The sequence below is a fragment of the Centrocercus urophasianus genome, unplaced genomic scaffold, assembly GCF_019232065.1.
Source record: "Centrocercus urophasianus isolate 14NV4802_14NV808 unplaced genomic scaffold, USGS_Curo_1.0 seq_7, whole genome shotgun sequence".
Taxonomy (NCBI): domain Eukaryota; kingdom Metazoa; phylum Chordata; class Aves; order Galliformes; family Phasianidae; genus Centrocercus; species Centrocercus urophasianus.
In genome coordinates, this window is record NW_024885310.1 from 3,363,873 (window position 1) to 3,383,360 (window position 19,488).

General features: G+C 39.3%; 1 protein-coding gene across 3 annotated transcripts in view; it reads right to left on the reverse strand.

Moving 5' to 3' along the window:
- Positions 1–19,488, reverse strand: part of HIPK3 (homeodomain interacting protein kinase 3) — a 93,295-nt gene that overhangs the window by 4,943 nt on the left and 68,864 nt on the right. For all 3 annotated transcript variants that reach the window (XM_042837219.1, XM_042837222.1, XM_042837220.1), the window contains exons 3-15: positions 14,816–14,939; positions 11,699–11,818; positions 9,993–10,079; positions 9,531–9,715; positions 8,562–8,721; positions 8,153–8,276; positions 5,141–5,262; positions 4,865–4,989; positions 4,601–4,762; positions 3,520–3,816; positions 2,525–2,665; positions 1,025–1,260; positions 627–754 (exon numbers count right to left, since the gene is read on the reverse strand). In XM_042837219.1, coding sequence (XP_042693153.1) covers positions 627–754; positions 1,025–1,260; positions 2,525–2,665; positions 3,520–3,816; positions 4,601–4,762; positions 4,865–4,989; positions 5,141–5,262; positions 8,153–8,276; positions 8,562–8,721; positions 9,531–9,715; positions 9,993–10,079; positions 11,699–11,818; positions 14,816–14,939 — 2,011 coding nt within the window. The remainder of the gene's footprint in view (positions 1–626; positions 755–1,024; positions 1,261–2,524; positions 2,666–3,519; positions 3,817–4,600; positions 4,763–4,864; positions 4,990–5,140; positions 5,263–8,152; positions 8,277–8,561; positions 8,722–9,530; positions 9,716–9,992; positions 10,080–11,698; positions 11,819–14,815; positions 14,940–19,488) is intronic.

The following is a 19,488-nucleotide window of genomic DNA, read 5'->3' on the forward strand; positions in this document are numbered from 1 at the left end:
CTTTACTCTGCAAGACTTACGCAAACAGATACTGTTCCTATATTAAATGTAGATATCCAGGTATCTTACTAAAAGCTCAAGTGCAGCTACAGCTCAAAATTAATTAATTAAAAGAGCTTCAACTTAAGGCTATAGGTCAACTTCAGTTCTCAGTCACAACAGACATTTAATAAGACACTAGGTAATGACAAAAATAGCTTTTAAATCAGCCTTGGTATCTTCCAACACTGGACAGAACTACGATCACAAGACAATTCCCACTGGCTTCACTATCTGACTGCAACGGCAAGGCAGAGCTGGCACTGCTAAGCTCTGCCTCTGTGTACTCCAACTACAAGTACTTTCATGCACACTACTAAGAGAACAAGACTGAAAGGCAGCTCCAGTTCCTAACTGCGTACTATAAGCATTTAAGCATTCAGACGTAGAAAATAAATACGCCAATGTTTTTCACTATGTCTTGTGCTTATGACTTGTAAGCTGAAAGCCATTTCAAGATTCAAACAGCTCTGCGGTCGAGTCGCTGAAAATCAGAGGTTGCTATTTATTCCAACTGAAAGTGCAGGCAGTCAGTGTGTTTGGGAACAAAAAAGTTGTTCTTCTGTGATATAAGCAAGTGCACATACCTGGCTGAAGTTTAAATGTTGCTGATGGAATGCTGATGCCAGTTTTTGCTGACGGTTTCCCACAGCAGAAGACTGGGTTTTTCTTCCCAGGACAGACCGACCGTTTTTCAATGGCTGACAAGTAGCATCTTCCAAGACACAAATGAACAGTGTTATGCTTTTGTTGTCTTTACTCTCTTCTAACAATTCAAAGACAAAATTTCTTTTGCTTCAGCATACAGAGGGAAATAATAAAACAATACATTAATTCAAGGCTTAAAACCCCACAGTTCAAAAGTGTTTACTGCAGATCAGCAGACACAAGAGTAAATCTACCTAAGTATGGCTACTGAATAAATTATTCACATTCCATTTTTTTCTACTGATACAGAAAGGAAAAACCACCTTAACTCACTCACCTGTGTTCACCATCTGTTCATCAAGACGTAATCTGCTTTCAAGGCTCATTGGCGGCACCACCACTGTGCAAACAGCTGATTTGGTTTCAGAATTAACTGATGCTCTTGCTTCCTTGTTTTTGTTGGCATTAGCTACAAAGCCATCTTCGACAAACGGGCTGTCGTGCCCTGAAGAGTCTGAAGTTGGGGAACCGTCCACTGTATCACATCCACTTTCCTGTTCATCATCTGACATACTACCAAAAAATAAACGTAATGCATTAAAACAAATACACATTCATAATACAGACACATTTTTTAAAGTAACACAACATTTACATAAATGAAATGACTTAAAAGTGAATGTTACATTTCTCTTACACAAGTACGGGCGCTCAAGATGGCAGCTGAATATTTAAGACTCACTCCACCCACAAATTTAATGGTTCAGAGAAAGGCTACAACTTCTACACAAAGATGTAGATGTGCATCTTTCACTTACCTTTCTGAATTGTTTTTTGTTTTTTGTTTGTTTTTTTTTTTTAAGGTAAGCTTTAACTTACAATTCACCTGACATTTGTATTTTTTTAGGCCAAGTAAAAGGTTGAAGGTTATTTCTTCACAGAAGCTTCCAGTAGCTATTCTGGTACTTGTGCAATGCTGATCAGGTGGCACACACTCATTTGTTCAAAAACTGCTTCTACGAGAGCAGCTGGAAGGGGCAAGAGGTGGAGCCCAGGAACCAGCTTTTGCTAACAGTTACTGAAGTGTTTGTATTGGTAAATGTGTGAAGACAGTAAGAGCTGTCCAAGGCGTGATCACAGTCAAATCAGTGGTACCAGAACCACATACCCTACTCTTCTAACAGCACTGTAATACACAATCTGAGAAATTACAATCAAGTATTACCAGAAAATATGGTCCTCAACTGGGGCTATGCCAGGCATGAATTAAATGGCCAGCAAGAGCCAGGAGCACGCATTGTGTCACACAGACTGTGCTTTAGCATCAAGCTCCCTGGTACTGTACCAAGAATGCAATAAATTAGTTCAGAGTTACAGTGCAAATTTTTCTAAAACCAAATTTTGAATAATATGCAAAAATGAAGGCTTAAACTGGATATGAAGCAGCTCATATGAACAACGTTCATATAAGTAAAGCTTCAGCTTGGTAGCAGAAAAAGGCATCAGTGTCATTACAGCTTACATGATGAGAACGGGAGAGGAAAAGTTCAAGATATCCTGGTTACAACTACAAACCTATAACGTCCTACTTTGCTTTACTTAATTTTGTCAGCTTGAAAGGTTCTCGTTCTAAAGGAAGTTGGAAATGACATTTGTGTGTTTTCTCCCCAACCTCCATTCATCTGGTATTCTGAAAACTTCCAATGAAGCAAGAAGGATAACGGAAAATCCTGCGCTGTGCAACTGCAGGACACCACCACTTTTTTCTTTTTTTAATAAACTGAGTCTACTGAGTCTGCAGGATCTGTCTTCTTACTGAAAAGACTGCAACTTTTACCTGTTGGATCTCTTGCAAGGAGATGGACTGGACTGTCCTGAGGAGCTCGTGCTCAGAGTGCTATCAGGACTGCTTAGAGAACAGACACGGTCAATATTCAGAGTATTTTGGCAGGCTTCACAGTCAAGGCTACCTTTGCACCTAGCACACAGAAAAGAAAGCAAACAAACACGCAGTCACTCATTTGTTCTTCCTATATGCCACTGTCCTAGCAGTTATTATGGAATAGAATTAGCTTAAATATTAGAAAAGGTCTCCCAAATAATCTAAATGAATATCTAATTTGTTGTTTTTGTTGTTCTTTTTTAGAACATCCAAATCAGACTTTAAACTTCTTCAAAGTTCCTTTGGAAATTCCAGACTAATCGTGCATTTTTTGAAATCTACTAAATTATCCTACACTGATTCGTTACAAACAAGTACGTATAGTTTGCACCATAAGTGAGGTTCCTCCTGTCCAAAATTGGTAATGAGAAAATAAATTCAAACAAGCATTAAACTCTCAGGTCCTTATTTAAAACAAAATCTTTCTTTTACAGCTTTGTAAAGAAAAATCCTCTGGGAGACCATGCTCAGTCCCTGTTTTGTACTCAAGGGCACACCTCTTCAAACTGCGTAAGTGGTTTTTGACCCTCATCTGTGTGATGTTACCCACAAGATGCTACTGTAGAAGACTAACATCAGTCATACAAAGCCAGAAGATTAATCTTCAGTACAGATACAAGGTATGGCAGTACTGAAGAAAAAAGCTGAACTTGAAAGTACTCTATTTTGAAAAAGCCTGTTACCAAAGAACAGTAAGCCTGTTTCCTTGGTAAATGACTTACAAAGATTAACAAGAAAGAATTTTTGAAGTATTTTTTGCTTTCAAACAACATGCTGCTACAGAGCTGACTTTCCAGTGCAACTTGATTGAAGCGCACCGTCTCTCTTCTGTTTGCATTAAAGCAGCTACGTGCAAGCAGGACTTCATAAAAGTAAAGACCAATTCTTACTCTCTCAGAGAACGTGTTTGACCTAAGTCATCGTCATCGGTGTCGCTGCTGATGGTGATCACACTGACTGCAGGGCTGGGGGAGCCTGCAATGAAGATAGCCTGTCGCTGCTTGTTGGAAAGAGATGAATCAGGTTCCAGCCTGACCGCTGCCTCGCAGCAGTTACTCTCCTGTCCATCTGAGTTATGATTGTCCTGTGCTTCTATACAGCTTATTCTCTTTACAGCCTTCAGGTTAATTATCTTTGGAGACATAAAGGCTGAATTTTGGATATTGGTATTTTGCAACGCGTTGCTCCTGTGAAGAAAACACACCATTTGACATTTACTGAATTTCTGCCAATGGATCTCAAAACTGTACTATTAAAAATTTAAAAAAAAAGTTGGCTAAAACACCAATTTTCAAAAAAAGAAAACCGCAAAACATTCATCATAGTGATGAATACTTGGCTTTATAATTTCAGACATCAATTAAAAAAAAAAGAATCAGAAACATGCTAATTAGAACCTGCATCACAGCATCCAAAGCAAGATCTAAGAGTAAAGTCTGCAACAAAATTGAAAATCCCATTCATTTACTTATCTATTTTTATTGGGAAAAAAGAGAAAACCCACACCTTCACAAATACTTTACATGGCAGTGAGATATTATTTTCTTCAGCAAGTAGCTGAAGTATTTTTGGCCACCAGTGAAAGAAAGCCTGCTCTTAAGGTGATCGTAAGGCATACCGCAATCTTATTATCCAGTATCTCTTTATTTTTAGTTCTCTAAACCTTGCATTTCCTCATGCATATAAGCTCAGGAATATCTCATCAGAGCTACCTCAGTATATTCTCATACCTTCCCAAAGGCGATAAAGACAACTTTGCTATCATAATGGGCAGGAATTTATCAACAGGAACCAAAATCTCTTGCTACTGCAAATATTTTTCCATCTAGTCTGTATTACCAAAAATAACACTGGATAATCAGAGTGGAAAGGACAAATTTTCCCCAAATTTCCCCCCCACTAACAGGCACTTTCACAGCCCCTGCCTATTGAAGACATACTATCTTTGAATGTTAGAAAAATTCCACCAACCTGTTCTGACACAGTTTATTCCTCTTGGTAGCTGCAGGCTGAGGCCAGACAACATGTGCAATGCCCACGCTAATTGGCTGTGGGGCAGAAAAGGTTATTTGATGTGTTAAAAGAGGCTGCGGCATCACTGAGCTGTAATGAGTGCCCTGGGTAATCATCTTCCTAAGGAAAAATAAAAGGTTTTAAACCAAGTCATTTGTATTGCATCCATCAGTCTTGCTAAACCAAAGCCAGTAGGGTATTGCACAAAATGTTTAGACTTACCCCCAGTCTCCAAGCCTCTGTGGGCCAGCCACAGGATCAGAAGCTAGAGATGTCGCAGGGGCTGCCACTGGTGCCACTTGCTGCCAAGCAGGAACCAGGATTTGCTGGGTGTGGTTTGACCATGTCTGCCATGAAGCAGAGATAACAGAGATGCTTGTAGCTCAGCACAATACAGAACAGGAATTTACAGAGTGTTATCAAAACAGTTTTCATGAAAAGAATATTTGTTAACTAATAGTAAAAACAAATCACATTTTTATTTTCAAGGAAACCAACCTGAGAAAGGATTCCTGCTCGAATCTGTAGAGGCTGAATTGCATGGGCCTGGGTCACCAAGGGAACGGCGTTGTCCACCCTCAGGGAGAAACTCGTGGGTTTACTATGGTTTGTTGTAATTCCTATCAGGAAGAAAAACACGTAGCCAGGCTTTAAGCAAAACGTCGTTCTTGAATAATTTCTGAGCAAAGCGCAAACATAAAGAATATCTCAGTAACATTTTGCTATTTTGTCTTGATGTGTTCACCATCTGATCCCGTAATTCAGGCTTTCCAAGCCAAACACAATCAATGTAACACTTAAACGATTTTTGTGTCAGTACTCAGCTGCAGAAACATTTTACCTCGTATTTCCAGAACTGCCAATACCTTTGAAAACAGACTGGTAGAAAGTGGAATGGCTTTGGCAGCAGGTTTTGCAAAGCTAAGCATCTTACTTATCACAAATTACATAAAACATATTTGCAAGGAAGCATTACAAAAGTAAGCAAAACTGAATTTCAACCATTCCCACCATCTCATGCGTTTCTCACACACTCTTTCCAGCTAGATGAAACCCATTCCTCCCAGCTCTTGTAATAAACAAAGCCACGTGTATATAACACCCCGATTTGTTACCATCTCTTTTGTGAAAAATAATGTGAAGCTTTCTGTATTTTCTCCATACACCACCCAATATTTTCATAATTCAATAAAAATAATGCCAAGTGTAGTACTGTTGGAATACTATCACAAGCATGTTACAGCAAAAAGATGCATCTTGTGCTGTATATAAAGCTCACTATTGCTAAGGGAGACTAACAGACATGTAGCAACATTATAATTAATGATGTTAATAAACTAAAAAGATTTTTTTTGAAGGAGATAATGCAACAGAACAGCTATGCTTAAAGAAAGCAGTGGTTAGAAGAATATACTAATTTCATTTGCATCTTGTGACTTCACCAAAGCCTAAGCAGTGGGTGTTTGGAGGTAACTACTAAAGAACAATGAAATAAATCATAGAATACAGAATGCTCTGGGTTGCAAAGGAGCACAGTGCCCATCTGGTTCCAACCCCCTGCTGTGTGCAGGTCGCCAACCAGCAGCCCAGGCTGCCCAGAGCCACATCCAGCCTGGCCTTGAATGCCTGCAGGGATGGGGCATCCACAGCCTCCTTGGGCAACCTGTGCCAGTGCCTCACCACCCTCTGGCTGAAAAACTTCCTTCTCATATCCAACCTAAACCTCCCCGTCTCACTGTAAAACCATTCCCCCTTGTCCTATCGCTATCCACCCATGTAAACAGCCATTAGACTGCATGTGTTTTACAGCTGTAAAGACTATGTGTTTTCTTTTAGAATCTTTAAAATGCAGGAGGAAGGAAAATCTTCAACAGAAGCAATACTATCATGTCATAAAACAACACTAAGTTATCATCATGCTATCAAAAGCTTTGAATTTTGCAATGCTGTTGACTAATTTCTTTTCCACACAGCCACCCACAACAGTAACATCTTAACTCTGCCAGCAGTAGCAAGACCTAGCACTTAAGATATTTGACAGAGTAGCCAAGCAGAGAAAAATTTGAAGAGCTGCCAGACCCCATTAATATCCCTTTCCCTCTGTACCAGCAACTCAGCTTGTCACTTATGTGATGAAACCAATAAATTCCCTTTATTCAAGCTGTAGCAGAACTTCAGCTCGGACATTTATCATCATACTAAAAATACACACGTAACATTACTGAGAAAGTCTGTTGTTTCTGTCTTCATCTAAAGACAGAAAGACTTCCTGGGTTCTAAGTTTAGGTAAAAAGCAAGGAGAAGCTAGAAAACCATATTAAGAAAAACCTTACATCAAATGTATCATTTCAAGATCTGATCTCTATAGCAAAGTTGAACATTATCAAGATAGCCAAATTGCATTTTTGGGCATGGAAGCCTATAAGCAAACTCAGTTAATAAGCAAGCAATATAAACTACTTTTCCCTCTCCATAAATGACTGTTCCTAGGATAAGAAAGCTGCTTTCCATCAGCTCCTCTCTCATCAGCCAACTATAACCAGAAATAAGCCCACAATTTTTGACTGAAGTTTTCAAGACTCCTAAGCAATAAGACAACTGCTTGCATCATGCAAATACATTTGCTTGGGAAACAGAGGTCACCTACACCACCATGTACCTTCCCCGAGGTGCAGATCTTTATCTGGTCATTTTCTACCTTTCAGAAACGCTTCTCTACAAACTCTTCCAGTCTTCCAGCTGTTTCTGACAATTAAGCCCTTGGACAGTTATTTCTTTACATACAGAAAAACGTATGCTCAAGTCAATTTTACCCTTGTAGTAGAGGAAGAGTTCAGTCAAGCATCATTACTTCCTCACAAGGACAAAACAATCAAAGCTCTCAAAGATTCAGTTGCAAGTTTTTTAACCAGCAGAATATTGCAACTGTTCTATATAGTTGTTCTGATTGGTGTTAATCATAGGACAGCATACCTGATACCATTTATATGATTTACATATCCTTAAATAAAGCCCCAAGATTCTAAATGTTTTGTTAAACATTCTGCTAATCATCCAGATCAATTTAGGACAAGAAGAGTTATAGTTTCTTACCCTTGTCCCTAGGATATCCTATATCCCTAGGGATACAGGGATAACTATACCCAAGGGATATAGTTGCAGCAACATTGATACTCTCCTCATCTTTCTTGTTTCTTCTCAAGTTTTGTTTTAGAACATTCTCCTTCACTGCTTTAGGATTCCACATCTTGTGTCTCTATTTTATTCAGATATATGTATGGGCATATATATATGTAAATGCAACAGGGGAGAGAAGGAGAGGGAAAGGAAGAGTGAGAAGGTGCAAAGTATCTGATTCTGACTCTTATACTATTTTTTTCTTTTTTTTTTTTAAAACAGAATTAATTCCTTCAATGCATAACTTAAGTAGATATAGTGGAAAACCCAAGTATTGCTATAGGAGACAGCACCACATGTATTTCAGGAGCTAACAGTTACAGCTAAACATACCTTGAAGAGTAGGAGGGCATATAATCAGTGTCTGCTGGAAAATGTCACTGCAACCAAACTGAGCAGTTCCTGCCTGCAGTGGTATTCCTTGGTGCAAAACCGAGTGGGCAGATGCAGTTAAAGCCTGAGGGAGCAGGTTAAACACAGGCACCATTATAACTGTGAACATCTCACTAGCTGGTACAATAAAATGCTAAAGTAATTTTATGAAAATGGAAATTTCAAATCCATTTGACAGGAAGCATTTCCATCTCGCCACGGGAGGGCACTGCAATACAACAGTGCTCTACTACAGCAATTCCAGCTTGTTGCAATTTGGAAACGTATGGGATTCTAAATCAAGTTTATTTGGTTTCTTAAACAAACACACACACTCAAAGCATAAAACAGAACATAAAAATGTTTTTACCTGGCTTCTTAATGGGCAAATTTTGGTGAAGCTTGCAGTCAGATTAGCTGCACTGCCTGAGGCAACTGGTCTCATAAGCGATGTTTTATTGCGGTTGCTTAGGTCATACAAATTCGATCTGCACTTGCAAACATCCATGATGTGAAAACAGGACTTTACTCTGTTACAGACAGAAAAAATGTGGGTTGCTTTAAGTAGAATTGTATGCAACTTAAATGTACGTAACAAACCCACTGAACAAGAAAAAAAAGCTCAAAGCCCCCAGCTGCCAGTTTCACAGAGCGGCATCATGCACACAAGCAGTAGCATCACAGAAGCTGTGCTGTTACTATGTCCAAGTCAAGACTTCTTAAGGTATGCTTTCAAACTAAAGTTAAAAAAAAAACAAAAAAAAACAAATAATAATAATAAAAAAAACTTGGAAGTTCCTGCTCCTTGCACCTAACACTGTTCTAACACTAACAGCTGGATATAAGCAAGATAACAACTCAAAGGGATGGAAAGCTTCTTCCTTCCCTGAAATGCTGGCATTTCTGGAAATGTACACTGAAAGATCTAGCTCCAGAAGAGCAAAAAAGCTCTCAATATATTCCATGTCAGCCACTGTACAAAAGAAAGGACCGAGTGCATTTCAAAAAGAAGTGCCTACCTTAGTGCTCAACGACTGACAAGAACTGTCTCATCAGACTTCTAAGAATCAAGCCCAAAATTTCTGCAGTGTTGGATTTTTATAATCCAGACATATGAAAGATAATTTTAAATTCCATTGGTTTAATGTTGCTTTTCGGAAAATAAAAAGTCACTGAAACACTTTCTTTGACCTAGTGGACATATCTAACATTGCCAGCACTTGAAAGAATTCCCTAAGATGTTACAGGAACGACTGAAGATTTTTTGCTCTGATAGCAGATGAAACAGTATCACACATATGAATTGCTACAACGGAGACATAAGACCTTTGGTACATACTGGTTGCTATGAGGAAAATCGAGGAGGTGCTTCATGGTAACAAAAGAATGGTTCAGCGTCTCAGCTGGAGTGATTCTTAAATCAGCATCAATCAGCAACATTTTCTTCAACAGACTGACAAATTCCCTCCTGTCTGCCTTCTCTGCCAACAGGTCACTTCCTTCCAAATCCATCACCATGTTCACCTGGCGTTGAACAAAACAAGCAGAAACAAGACATCCACGTTGGTCTGATTCCTTCTGTTACTGGACAAGTACCACTGCTTAACACAGACAATGACAAAGGAACATCTTCCTAGAAAGACAAACTGCCACAGCTGGGTATTTTCCCCAGCACAACGTATGCAGACAAGGATGGATAAGATTGACACACAAACTAAATAACAGTCTAAAAGTTCAGTTCAAAACAAAAATAATTATTCCCATCCTCCCTTTTGCAAAGGAAGGAGTCATAAATACTCACATGCACTATATCATCCAAACTGCTGAAAATATACTTCCTGGCCTCTTTAGACTTCATACCTGTCTCTGCCTCATGCTCTTCCAAAGTCTCAAAAAAATAAAAAAAGAAGAGTTGAATTTAGACATCGGCAATAGAGAACAAACAAAACAAACCTAACGCCTCCAACTCCTGAGCACATTCAAACATTTACTGATGTTTACCTAAGAAGCCTGATTAACAAACAGAAAAGAAATTCAATTACATATTTGAGTTTTTTATATGCTTAATTGCCGACTACTTTCTACTATTTTCTAAATTGAAATATGAAAGCACTGAATTTTACATCTAATTTAACACAGTACTGGATTACAGTAGGTTTGTGAACCACGCAGGAAGCATTAAAAGCCTAGCAAAAAGTTAGTTAATGGTGCTTGTGTGTATATATGCATACAAAATGTGTGTTATTATATGCCACAGGTTTTCTATTACTTCTATTGTACACATTTCCTTAAATTCAGACCTTTCATTCCAAACAGCAGTAACACCATATCACTGAAGGAAAAAAATAGCATGGGTCAGACTTCGTTCCATTTCATTTGCTTTGCCATGTTGTATGATGTAAGTTAGCACTGCAAGGAACTGTTTTTTTCCCCAAACATTCAGATTACAGGAAGTTTTCTGAGATTAACTTTGAAAACTCTGGGTAATGATTAGTGGTCCATACCAAAACTTCTTTCTTCCCCCAAGGCGGCATGGAGTCTGATGGGAGAAATGGAACTTCCTAAAACTGAAGAGGGCTGTTTGCATAAAGGACTCGTTTAGACTCTGACACAAACAAGCCAGATGTACACTGCCATCTCTCCATCAACAGTGTGAACTTATTTCTTTCCTAATGGAATAATCACAGCAGTGTAATGAGAGAATCCTGAAACAGGGAGACCCCAGCAGTATTCATTCCTCCAGGGCCAGCACCAGCCCCCAGCTACTCAGCCTACTGCACACTGTGGATTTGCCACTTTATGGGAAGTTATGCAATATGGGCTTTTGAGCTTGTCAGCTGTTTGTTACTTCAGAGGCTTTACGTCAATAGTAACTGCTTCGTTACTCCTCAAGCTCTGTGTAAACTCTGGGAAACAGCAACGTGAAACAATTCAATTTACCAAAAACAATCTTTGCATAGGGGGTTATAAGTGTTTACAGTCACGTAAAGTTGCTTAGAGAGAAGCAAGGTAGACAGACCATAAAAACAGACTTATTTTGTCTACTTTCATTGTACTGTAGCTTTCGGCCAACAAAGACTGTCGTAGTATGAAATCCCAAGCAAGTGAATCATGTTGTTTCTTAGCCTCCTTTCTCCTAGGATTTCTGACCCTGAAATCACTTCTGAAGAACTCAATAAGAGCAGTTTGGGCCTCAGAGACAAATTCTATGAAGTGAAGTGAAAATCTGTGACTAAGCAAGAGAAAAACCTCATTTAGTGCCTCCAGAAATACAAGGCTTAATGTGAAGCCCAGGCTGCAGTCTGGCCATGCCTTCTGGCCAGCCACTGCTTAAGGGGTGTGAAGTGCTGGTTTTTAGGAATGAGGTGGGGAAGGGGAAAAAAAGGAAGAGATACAGAGTGGGGACAAAAAAAATCTATCACTGGAGATGTGGAAGGCAGCTAATGCTATTGTAGTAAATCCTGGCCTTTTTGGTTTCTCTGCTTTCTACTGTATTATGCTGATTACCTTTAATCTCCAACTAGAATATGGTGTGTCTCCTTCTCTACAGAAAAATCTTGCCGTTTTCGTCCCCATGCTTAGCAACTGTTCTCCTGGCAAACCTTGAGTCTGAGAAATGTAACGAATCTGAGGAAGAAAAAGGAAACACAGCAAAGAGTTTAGCTCTGATTTTTGAAATACGAACCACACAAGCTAAACATTTATTTCACTTAAAGAAAAACAATGACAAAAAAACTTGGACTTTAACAGCTACATCTTACACAGGAGAAAAAAATAAAACTGAATGCTTGATACTGTTTATTCACTCTTTCAGAGGCAGCTATACAGAAACAAACCACTGAAGTGACCTATATAAGCAAGCTTTTCAAGTTCAGTCACAGATTTGAGGACCTGAGGAGAACGGCTGTCATCCTCAACCCACCCTAATCCTAAATATCATGCATTAATTCTAAACATGAAAACTGGCACTAGAGATTTGCTTGTGTATAGAATTTTGTATACCGATTTTTGATTTTTTTTTTTGCATACTCTCATTATACAGCTCTACAAAATCCTTCACATTTCTGTCACATTAGATGTACACTTTGTACATCTGATACACATATATTTCAAGCAAAGGTTTCACTCAAAAAGGAAGAGCACGTACAGTCTCCAGACAGCCAGAGATGCTCTGCTAATCTCAGAAAATGACTACTGAATGCAATAGGAATGGAGCAGCTTTGTCTCAAAGACAGGTGCTTTTGTTCACTGAAATGACTATCACTCATTTATTTTTGAAGAGAATTGGGCACTGTCCCATACCAAATGCCTGCACGGAGGTGCAGTCAGTGTAAGGCTGAGCTTGGAAAAAGTGGAGCAGTTGGGAAGTCCCAGAGAATGGAAGAAGGGGAAATCAGAAGGACAAACCAAGAAAATACCAGAAGAGGAGTTTGATGGTCAGTACAAGACTTTAGAGCTAGAAGCATCTGAGAGGAAGAAAACTGATGGGAAATGGAAAGTCCATAATTCTTTACATCATGGAGTAAAGACAAATCCAGTCAATCATAAGTATTTCTAGATGGTTTAGCTATTACCTAAGCACTTTTTATAGGCTTCGAATGGAGGAGAGACAAAACAATGCATTAGTTCAAAAATTTAACATTTAAGCACCTGGGCCATTGTTGGTGAGCACTAAGGCTCAGATGATGTGGCTACTTCCTACTAAGTGTAGCTGTTACTGAATATAGTCATAAGCTCTGAGTTATTATCTTCATCTTCAAGGGCTAGCTTGTTGGTTGTCACACACAGGGATGGGGAAAATGCAACATAAAGTGCCTGCCTGTTCATTCACTAGGTGACATCATATACCAGAAGGAAGGGAAATTCCTTGAAAGCCATCTCCTACAGCTGTGGTACTCCCTAGAACACTAACGCAGATTCTTCTGCAGCAAATTTTGCAGGCATGGCTGAGCATGATGACAAGCCTGCCTAAAACAAGGCCACCACTGGCGGTGCAGAGGATGGGGCAGCTCCTATTCCAGTGTGAGAACCAAGTTGATATATCGAGTTATCAACTGACAGCAAACTCAACTGATGTGGCTGTCTTTAAATTTTGTTTGCCTGTTTTCCATATATAAGATTGCTGCAATGGGAGAAAGAAGATGGTTTTGTTGTTGCGTTGTGTTTGTTTTTAAACTAAGATTCCATGCTACTCTAAAAAGATTCTCCTAATGATGAGATTGTGCAGAGAGCAGTGCAAGTGTAAAGCCCTAAAGCCAGAGGCCCTCATCTATGGACTCAGCTAATGGATTTCTGCCATCACGATGAATCACAAAGTCAATTTGAGGACAGAATCAGGACCTGGGCAGAATTTTTGATCATTGAAATCCCAGCTTCATCCTACACAACAGGCAACGTGGTCCAAAGCCACACTGAACATCCAGGAGCAGCGTTGACCTGTATGTGGCACCACGATCAGGATGTCAAGCGGGCTTACGGCTTCCTCCTCCAAAGCTGCACTCCTACAGGCTGTTACTTACAGCAACAGTAAGTACAGGGGGCAGGAGTGGAGGTAATTCTGGAAATTACACGTTGTGACCTTTCTTGCATGTCCAGATCTTCTTCTGCAGTTTCTTTTAAAAATAATAAATAAATAGGTTTGCCAAGCTCTTGTCAATCTCAAAATTGAGACGGTATTTCACATAATTTCAAGAACAGATGTCTTCACTTTTTTCTTGAAGAATGCAATAAATTGTACTGCTGATAGTTTTTTCCTCTTTCCTCCTCTATTTTAAGAGCAATACAGTTCATAACTGTCTTCTACATACCAGTCAACATCCATCCATGTTCCACTCACAGCTCAATTCCTACCCAGGAAACACTAAATTTTGTATAAACAAGGGAACCAATAAAATAAAATGTTACAAAATCAACACAAAATCAATATATTTCCTGGCAGTGATTTTGACAAAAAAAACTTTTCTAAAAGTAACTCCAGTCTTTAAGCACAGAGAGCCAGAAGTCTCTCTGTGATATGAAGTGATATGAAGATGAGGATCAGAATGATCTAAACCGATGTGTTGGAGGGAACTGCCCCCCAACTGCACAGAGTCAAAGATGCAGAAGTTAATAATAAGCCAGTGATGTTACAACTGGGATTTTCAGGAGCCTTCTTTGCTTTCAAAGTTCAAAGGTGATAGAGAAATCAGAATTCTGTTTATATTAGTGCCAACTTCCCAAGTTACATTAAAGATAAGACCTCTCTCTCTAAATATGAGCATCTGAACAAGATTTCCAGACTCAACTCCATTCTCAGCAATTAAAAGGAAGATTATAAAGCAACAACGGTGTCCTCAAACTCTGGTTCCCATCAAATAAATCAGCTTCAATGCCAACATTTGTTTTACAAGATAGAGGGGGAAAAAAATTGAAGTTCCATTCAGAAAAGCAGCATAGTATACAGTTCATTCTAGAAGCAGGATTCACGTTTCTAGAATAATTAACACTAAATTAAAAGCATCAAACAGATTTGAAGAAATACTACTTAATAGGGCACGTTATCAGCATCTGAAATTCTGAGTTTAAGGATCTGAAATACTTAAATTGCATAAAGGGAGTATATGCTTGTGAAAGGTTTTCTACTACCTGGTCATATTCCAGTGCTCCTGGGTACAGTGGCCATCCAAGAAACAGCTCTGCAATCACACACCCTAATGACCACATGTCTATGGCTTCACAAAACGGCAATCCCAGTATGATCTCTGGTGCTCTGCAAATTAAATATGGTTATTGGATTTTTTCCTCAGGGAAAAAAAGGCATTTCAACAATCCAATGACAAAAACATCTGTTATTTGAAAACACAGGCTAATCACTTCATTAAAACCATAACATCACAACCTGCACTTCTCCTTGTCTACATAACCTGCTGCAAGAATTCAGTCGCTCTGAAATGTTATTCATCAGTTTGCTTCCCATGTACACAAAAATAAGCGATATGCCTGAAAAGGAGAACACAATGGATTCCATGTTTTTGCCTTTCCTCCAGCACGTCCTGAGTGATTCATCTGCTCGAAGCTGTACACCTGTAACTACCTTCCAAAGAAAATACAGCCGTTTGTGTCAAAGCAAAACACAACAAAATTTTATCTGAAAACACATTGCGAGCTTCTTAACTGGAAAGTACACTCAAGTTACTTAAAATATCAATTTAATTACATAACTGTAAATCCCTTACGCTCTCTAATTAATACAAGGTGAACCATTCTTAAACCGCTTCAATGACACCGCTGCACTAGCTAAACAGATCAGGTCTTACTTCTTCCACTGAAAACAAATGTGAATTAAACAACAGCGCTGAAATGTATTTCTCTAGTCAACAACTAGAAAAATTGGTATTGACACAGCTGCCAAAGGGCTTTTAACATTTCTGTTCACATTGAACAAAACTCAAGTATTCCACAGACATCAGTTTTAATTACATTTGCTCTTTTTAAGCCTTCCCCCCAGTTTGTTCAAGCTATAATGTGGTTTAGTTTTAAAATTACAATCTGTTGTTATCTTAGCATGTGACAGAGCAGCACGAAGACAATTAAAACCAACACAATAATTCACATTACTGGGCTGAACGGCAGCATTCAAGCGATCACGTTACAGGCTGCTGAGAAAAATCCTGACTGCTCATCTGCGTAAGAGCTTATAAATGCTACACTTCAGCATGCGCTGCTGTGCCATTTTAATACTCCACAAACAAAACCACCTCTTACCCTAATAAATTCCCATACATTTAATTTACCTATAACGAAACACCCTTCAGTTCATGGAAACGCACTGTCCCAGGAACAAATTCCTGTTTTCATGCCATACTGGGACAAATTCCTCCCTCATGCTATACTGGGACGGCAGCCAAGAGCTGAACGATCTTCTTGAGTTCTGATACACCTATGACCCAAAAGCAGCAAGGTTGGCCAGACACATACGTACATGTACCTATGAGCTCAGTCTCCAGGCCCACCTGTGCTACATCTTAAGTCTGCCAAACTCGGCTCCAGAGACAGATGTTCATCATGGGAAAGGCTCCTGAAATTCTGCCCCATCTTTGTCCGGCAAAAATCCCAAGGCTTCCGCTATGGGAAAAATGTGAGACCTTCCAGTGGTAAGAAATGGACAGGGCAGGACATTTTGTGAAAAGTTAACGCTTTCCATTTGTGCCGATGCTTCGCTTCTCGCTCTGCTTGCAAACCTCTCTGGGTGCAGTTACATGAAGGACAAGTCTTGTCACCAGCAGGGAAACTAGAGAGGCTCAGTTTTCCACTGTATTCAAAGACTCGGTTACATTAACTTCTAGAGCTTAAACATGTATTTTTGCAATGCAGGATCATGACACCGCACTAAGTATTAGCTAGTTTTGTTATCTGAGAAATAAATTTAATATATCCACATGCCAAAAGACTGGAAATAGCAGTAAGAAACGTCTGCATTCAACTGTTGGCCGGCTGCCCCGCTGCACCCTGTTGTTACAGATCCCTGTGAAAATATGCTTCCTTTTGTCGTATTGTGTTACAGCGCCGAATAGTTAATGAACATACACAGAGCCTATGGATACAGCAGCTTTAACAAATGCTTCTGCTAAAATAAGCTCTTCAGAAACCTCTTATATTTACCCAACAGTTAATATGCGGGTCGTACAAAAATAGCCACCGTCAGTCAGTCTGTCCCTCATCTCTTTTGAGGGATAGGATTGCAAATAAAAGAAGGATACGGGCAGATACAATGACAAAAAGCAGAAAGCTTTTACTGTATTTTCAAACGTAAGCATCCAAAAGTTCTTCGTGGGCAAGCAGCAGCTCTGCAATCCCACCATGAGTACCACAGGCACGGAGAGGCCAGAGCCGTGCCCCTCACAGCCTCCCAGAAACATCTACTTCATACAGCCACAGCTCCTAGGGGAAAGTCCCGAAACGCCTCTTTCTCCCTTGGTGCAGCACAGCTCAATTCACCTCTCCTAAAGCAGGCTTTTCAAACAGTGGAAAAACTCACATAGGTGGGAGATGCAAATGAGTATTTGCTTCGGCCTCGTTTGGATGGTAACACTTCTACTGATTGCACCACAGATCACAAATGTACATACTATCCCACATATATCTTGCAAGCTTACAAGGAAAAAAAAAGCACACCATTTCTTTTATTAATTGGCTTAGTGATCAGAACTCCCCATAAAGTGAGCGAGGTTCAGTGTTAGCCAGCTTAGAACAAAGCAACAAAATAAACAAATGTGAAGAAATGTGAAATAATAGAGGATTTTCAAAAAGGCAAACGCGAAACAAAAATTCAACAGAGCAAGAACTCCTCCAACCCTTACACTGGAGTTACAAAGAGAAAAGACCAAGAATCAATAATACCTTGAGACAAAAAGTGTAAGGAGTCTAAGCCATTTCCAATTATCATTATCCAGAAAACACTGGTCAGAACTCTGATGTCAAGGAACTAGTAAATGAAAAAGCTAAAAACCAGCAGATGAAGTACAAAGAAGAACAGTATGAATTACAATAAGACAGCTTCCTAGCACTGCTCATGCATGTAAAATTCTGCTGAATGCTGAAATAATCCTCCAGACGTGTTCTCACGAGGGGCCTTGCAGCAAGCACACCTCCTCACACATCAAAGAAATCACAATCAAGATGTGGCAGATTTTACTTTTCCTTCTCTTTGGCAGCACAAGGGCTGTTGGTACCACTGCCCGCCACGTGGCACTGCTGTATTTATGGCACACAGAAATAGCCCTCCTCCCCTCACATCTCCCACTCCTTTCAACACATCGCGGTTCTTTCCAAGACCAAAACCTTTAGCCACCAACCTCCGCACTGGCAGCTGACGATAACAGGTCCTTATGAGGAAAGCAGAGTCACTTCCTCTCCCCAGCTGCTACTTAATATTCCAGAGATGCTGAACACTGGGAATTCTGGCAGCTTACCTCTTCATTACCAGTTTCACAGCAGCATTCTTTTGCAATATTGCATTTTAAGTTTGAAAACGTTAAGTACTCTGAGTAAAGAATTTAATACTGGTTCTCTATAAATTTTGGCTTCTATATATTTGTGTAGCTGAAGGCAAACGCAGACAACATTTCTAACATAACAACATAAGACAAAACACATACTCTTCTCATATAAACCAAACATTACTACCCCTTCTTACCACTGTTTCATTTCACAATGCCTAATAATTCAACAGCTCTGGGTACAACTCAGTCATCATTATAACAAATACCAATGCAACAAAAGTCATCAAAAGGGCAGCACATTTATCTGTTTTTGGTTTTTTGGCTAATGAGCCATTCGAAACCATCTTATTGATCAAGTGAAAGCGGGTGGAACTTACACAAGTTCAACAGTGACTGAAGTCAAAATGGATTACAAACCTGGCTTTCTGGAACTTCAACTACTTGCAGAATGCAAGCCTATACATTATTAGAGCTCTAACTAGACAAGAGTTGTGAGCTGTGTCATCCTTATAAAGAAAGGACATCTAGGAGAAGAGAGAAGAGTAATTAGATATAATAGTAGGCATTCTAACAAATACTCTCACATCCAATTCCTCTGCAATACCGGTATATCATAAATGGAGGAGTACAAACGTTTCTGAGAGATCTGCAAGAGCGTAGCAAAGATTCTGGGCTGGAGGGATCCTAATCAAATCCTCAACACTCGGTTATTTAAAAATACACACACGAGTGCAACTAATAATCTGGTGGAGGCAATGAGACTGAATCACATAATGACAAAGTTTGTGCGTGATGAAGGTTCTAACAGCTGGTTCTTCAGTGTTTTTGTGATGGACTTCAGAAGGCATTTCAAATATGTAATTACAGCAACACAATAACAGGCAGCAGTGCATTCATGGTGTACAGTAAAATACTGAAAATTAATGTAAATCATTCATTAATGAACTCAATAATAATGAACTCAATAGTTCACAAGTTATATCCAGACCACTTTACAGATTACTCAAGAAAAATATATTAAATTGGGACCAAAAATAATCAGGCTATCGGTACTTGTTTTTAAATGAGAAAGACATAAGCCTTATATGAAACTAGTGATATCCCCTCACCTTGAATAGTGTGTGTTCACTTTTGAATTCTGTGTTCAGTTTTGGTCACCCCCATTTGAAAAAGGATGCATCAAATAGAAAAGACGCAGAGAAGGATAATATCAATTAAAGAACTGAAGAGACTCAGGTAAAAGAAGAAATCCAGGTTAGAACTAAAAAATGTCAGTGAAGAAATCAAGTCACTCAAATTACATAAAATAACGGAAGA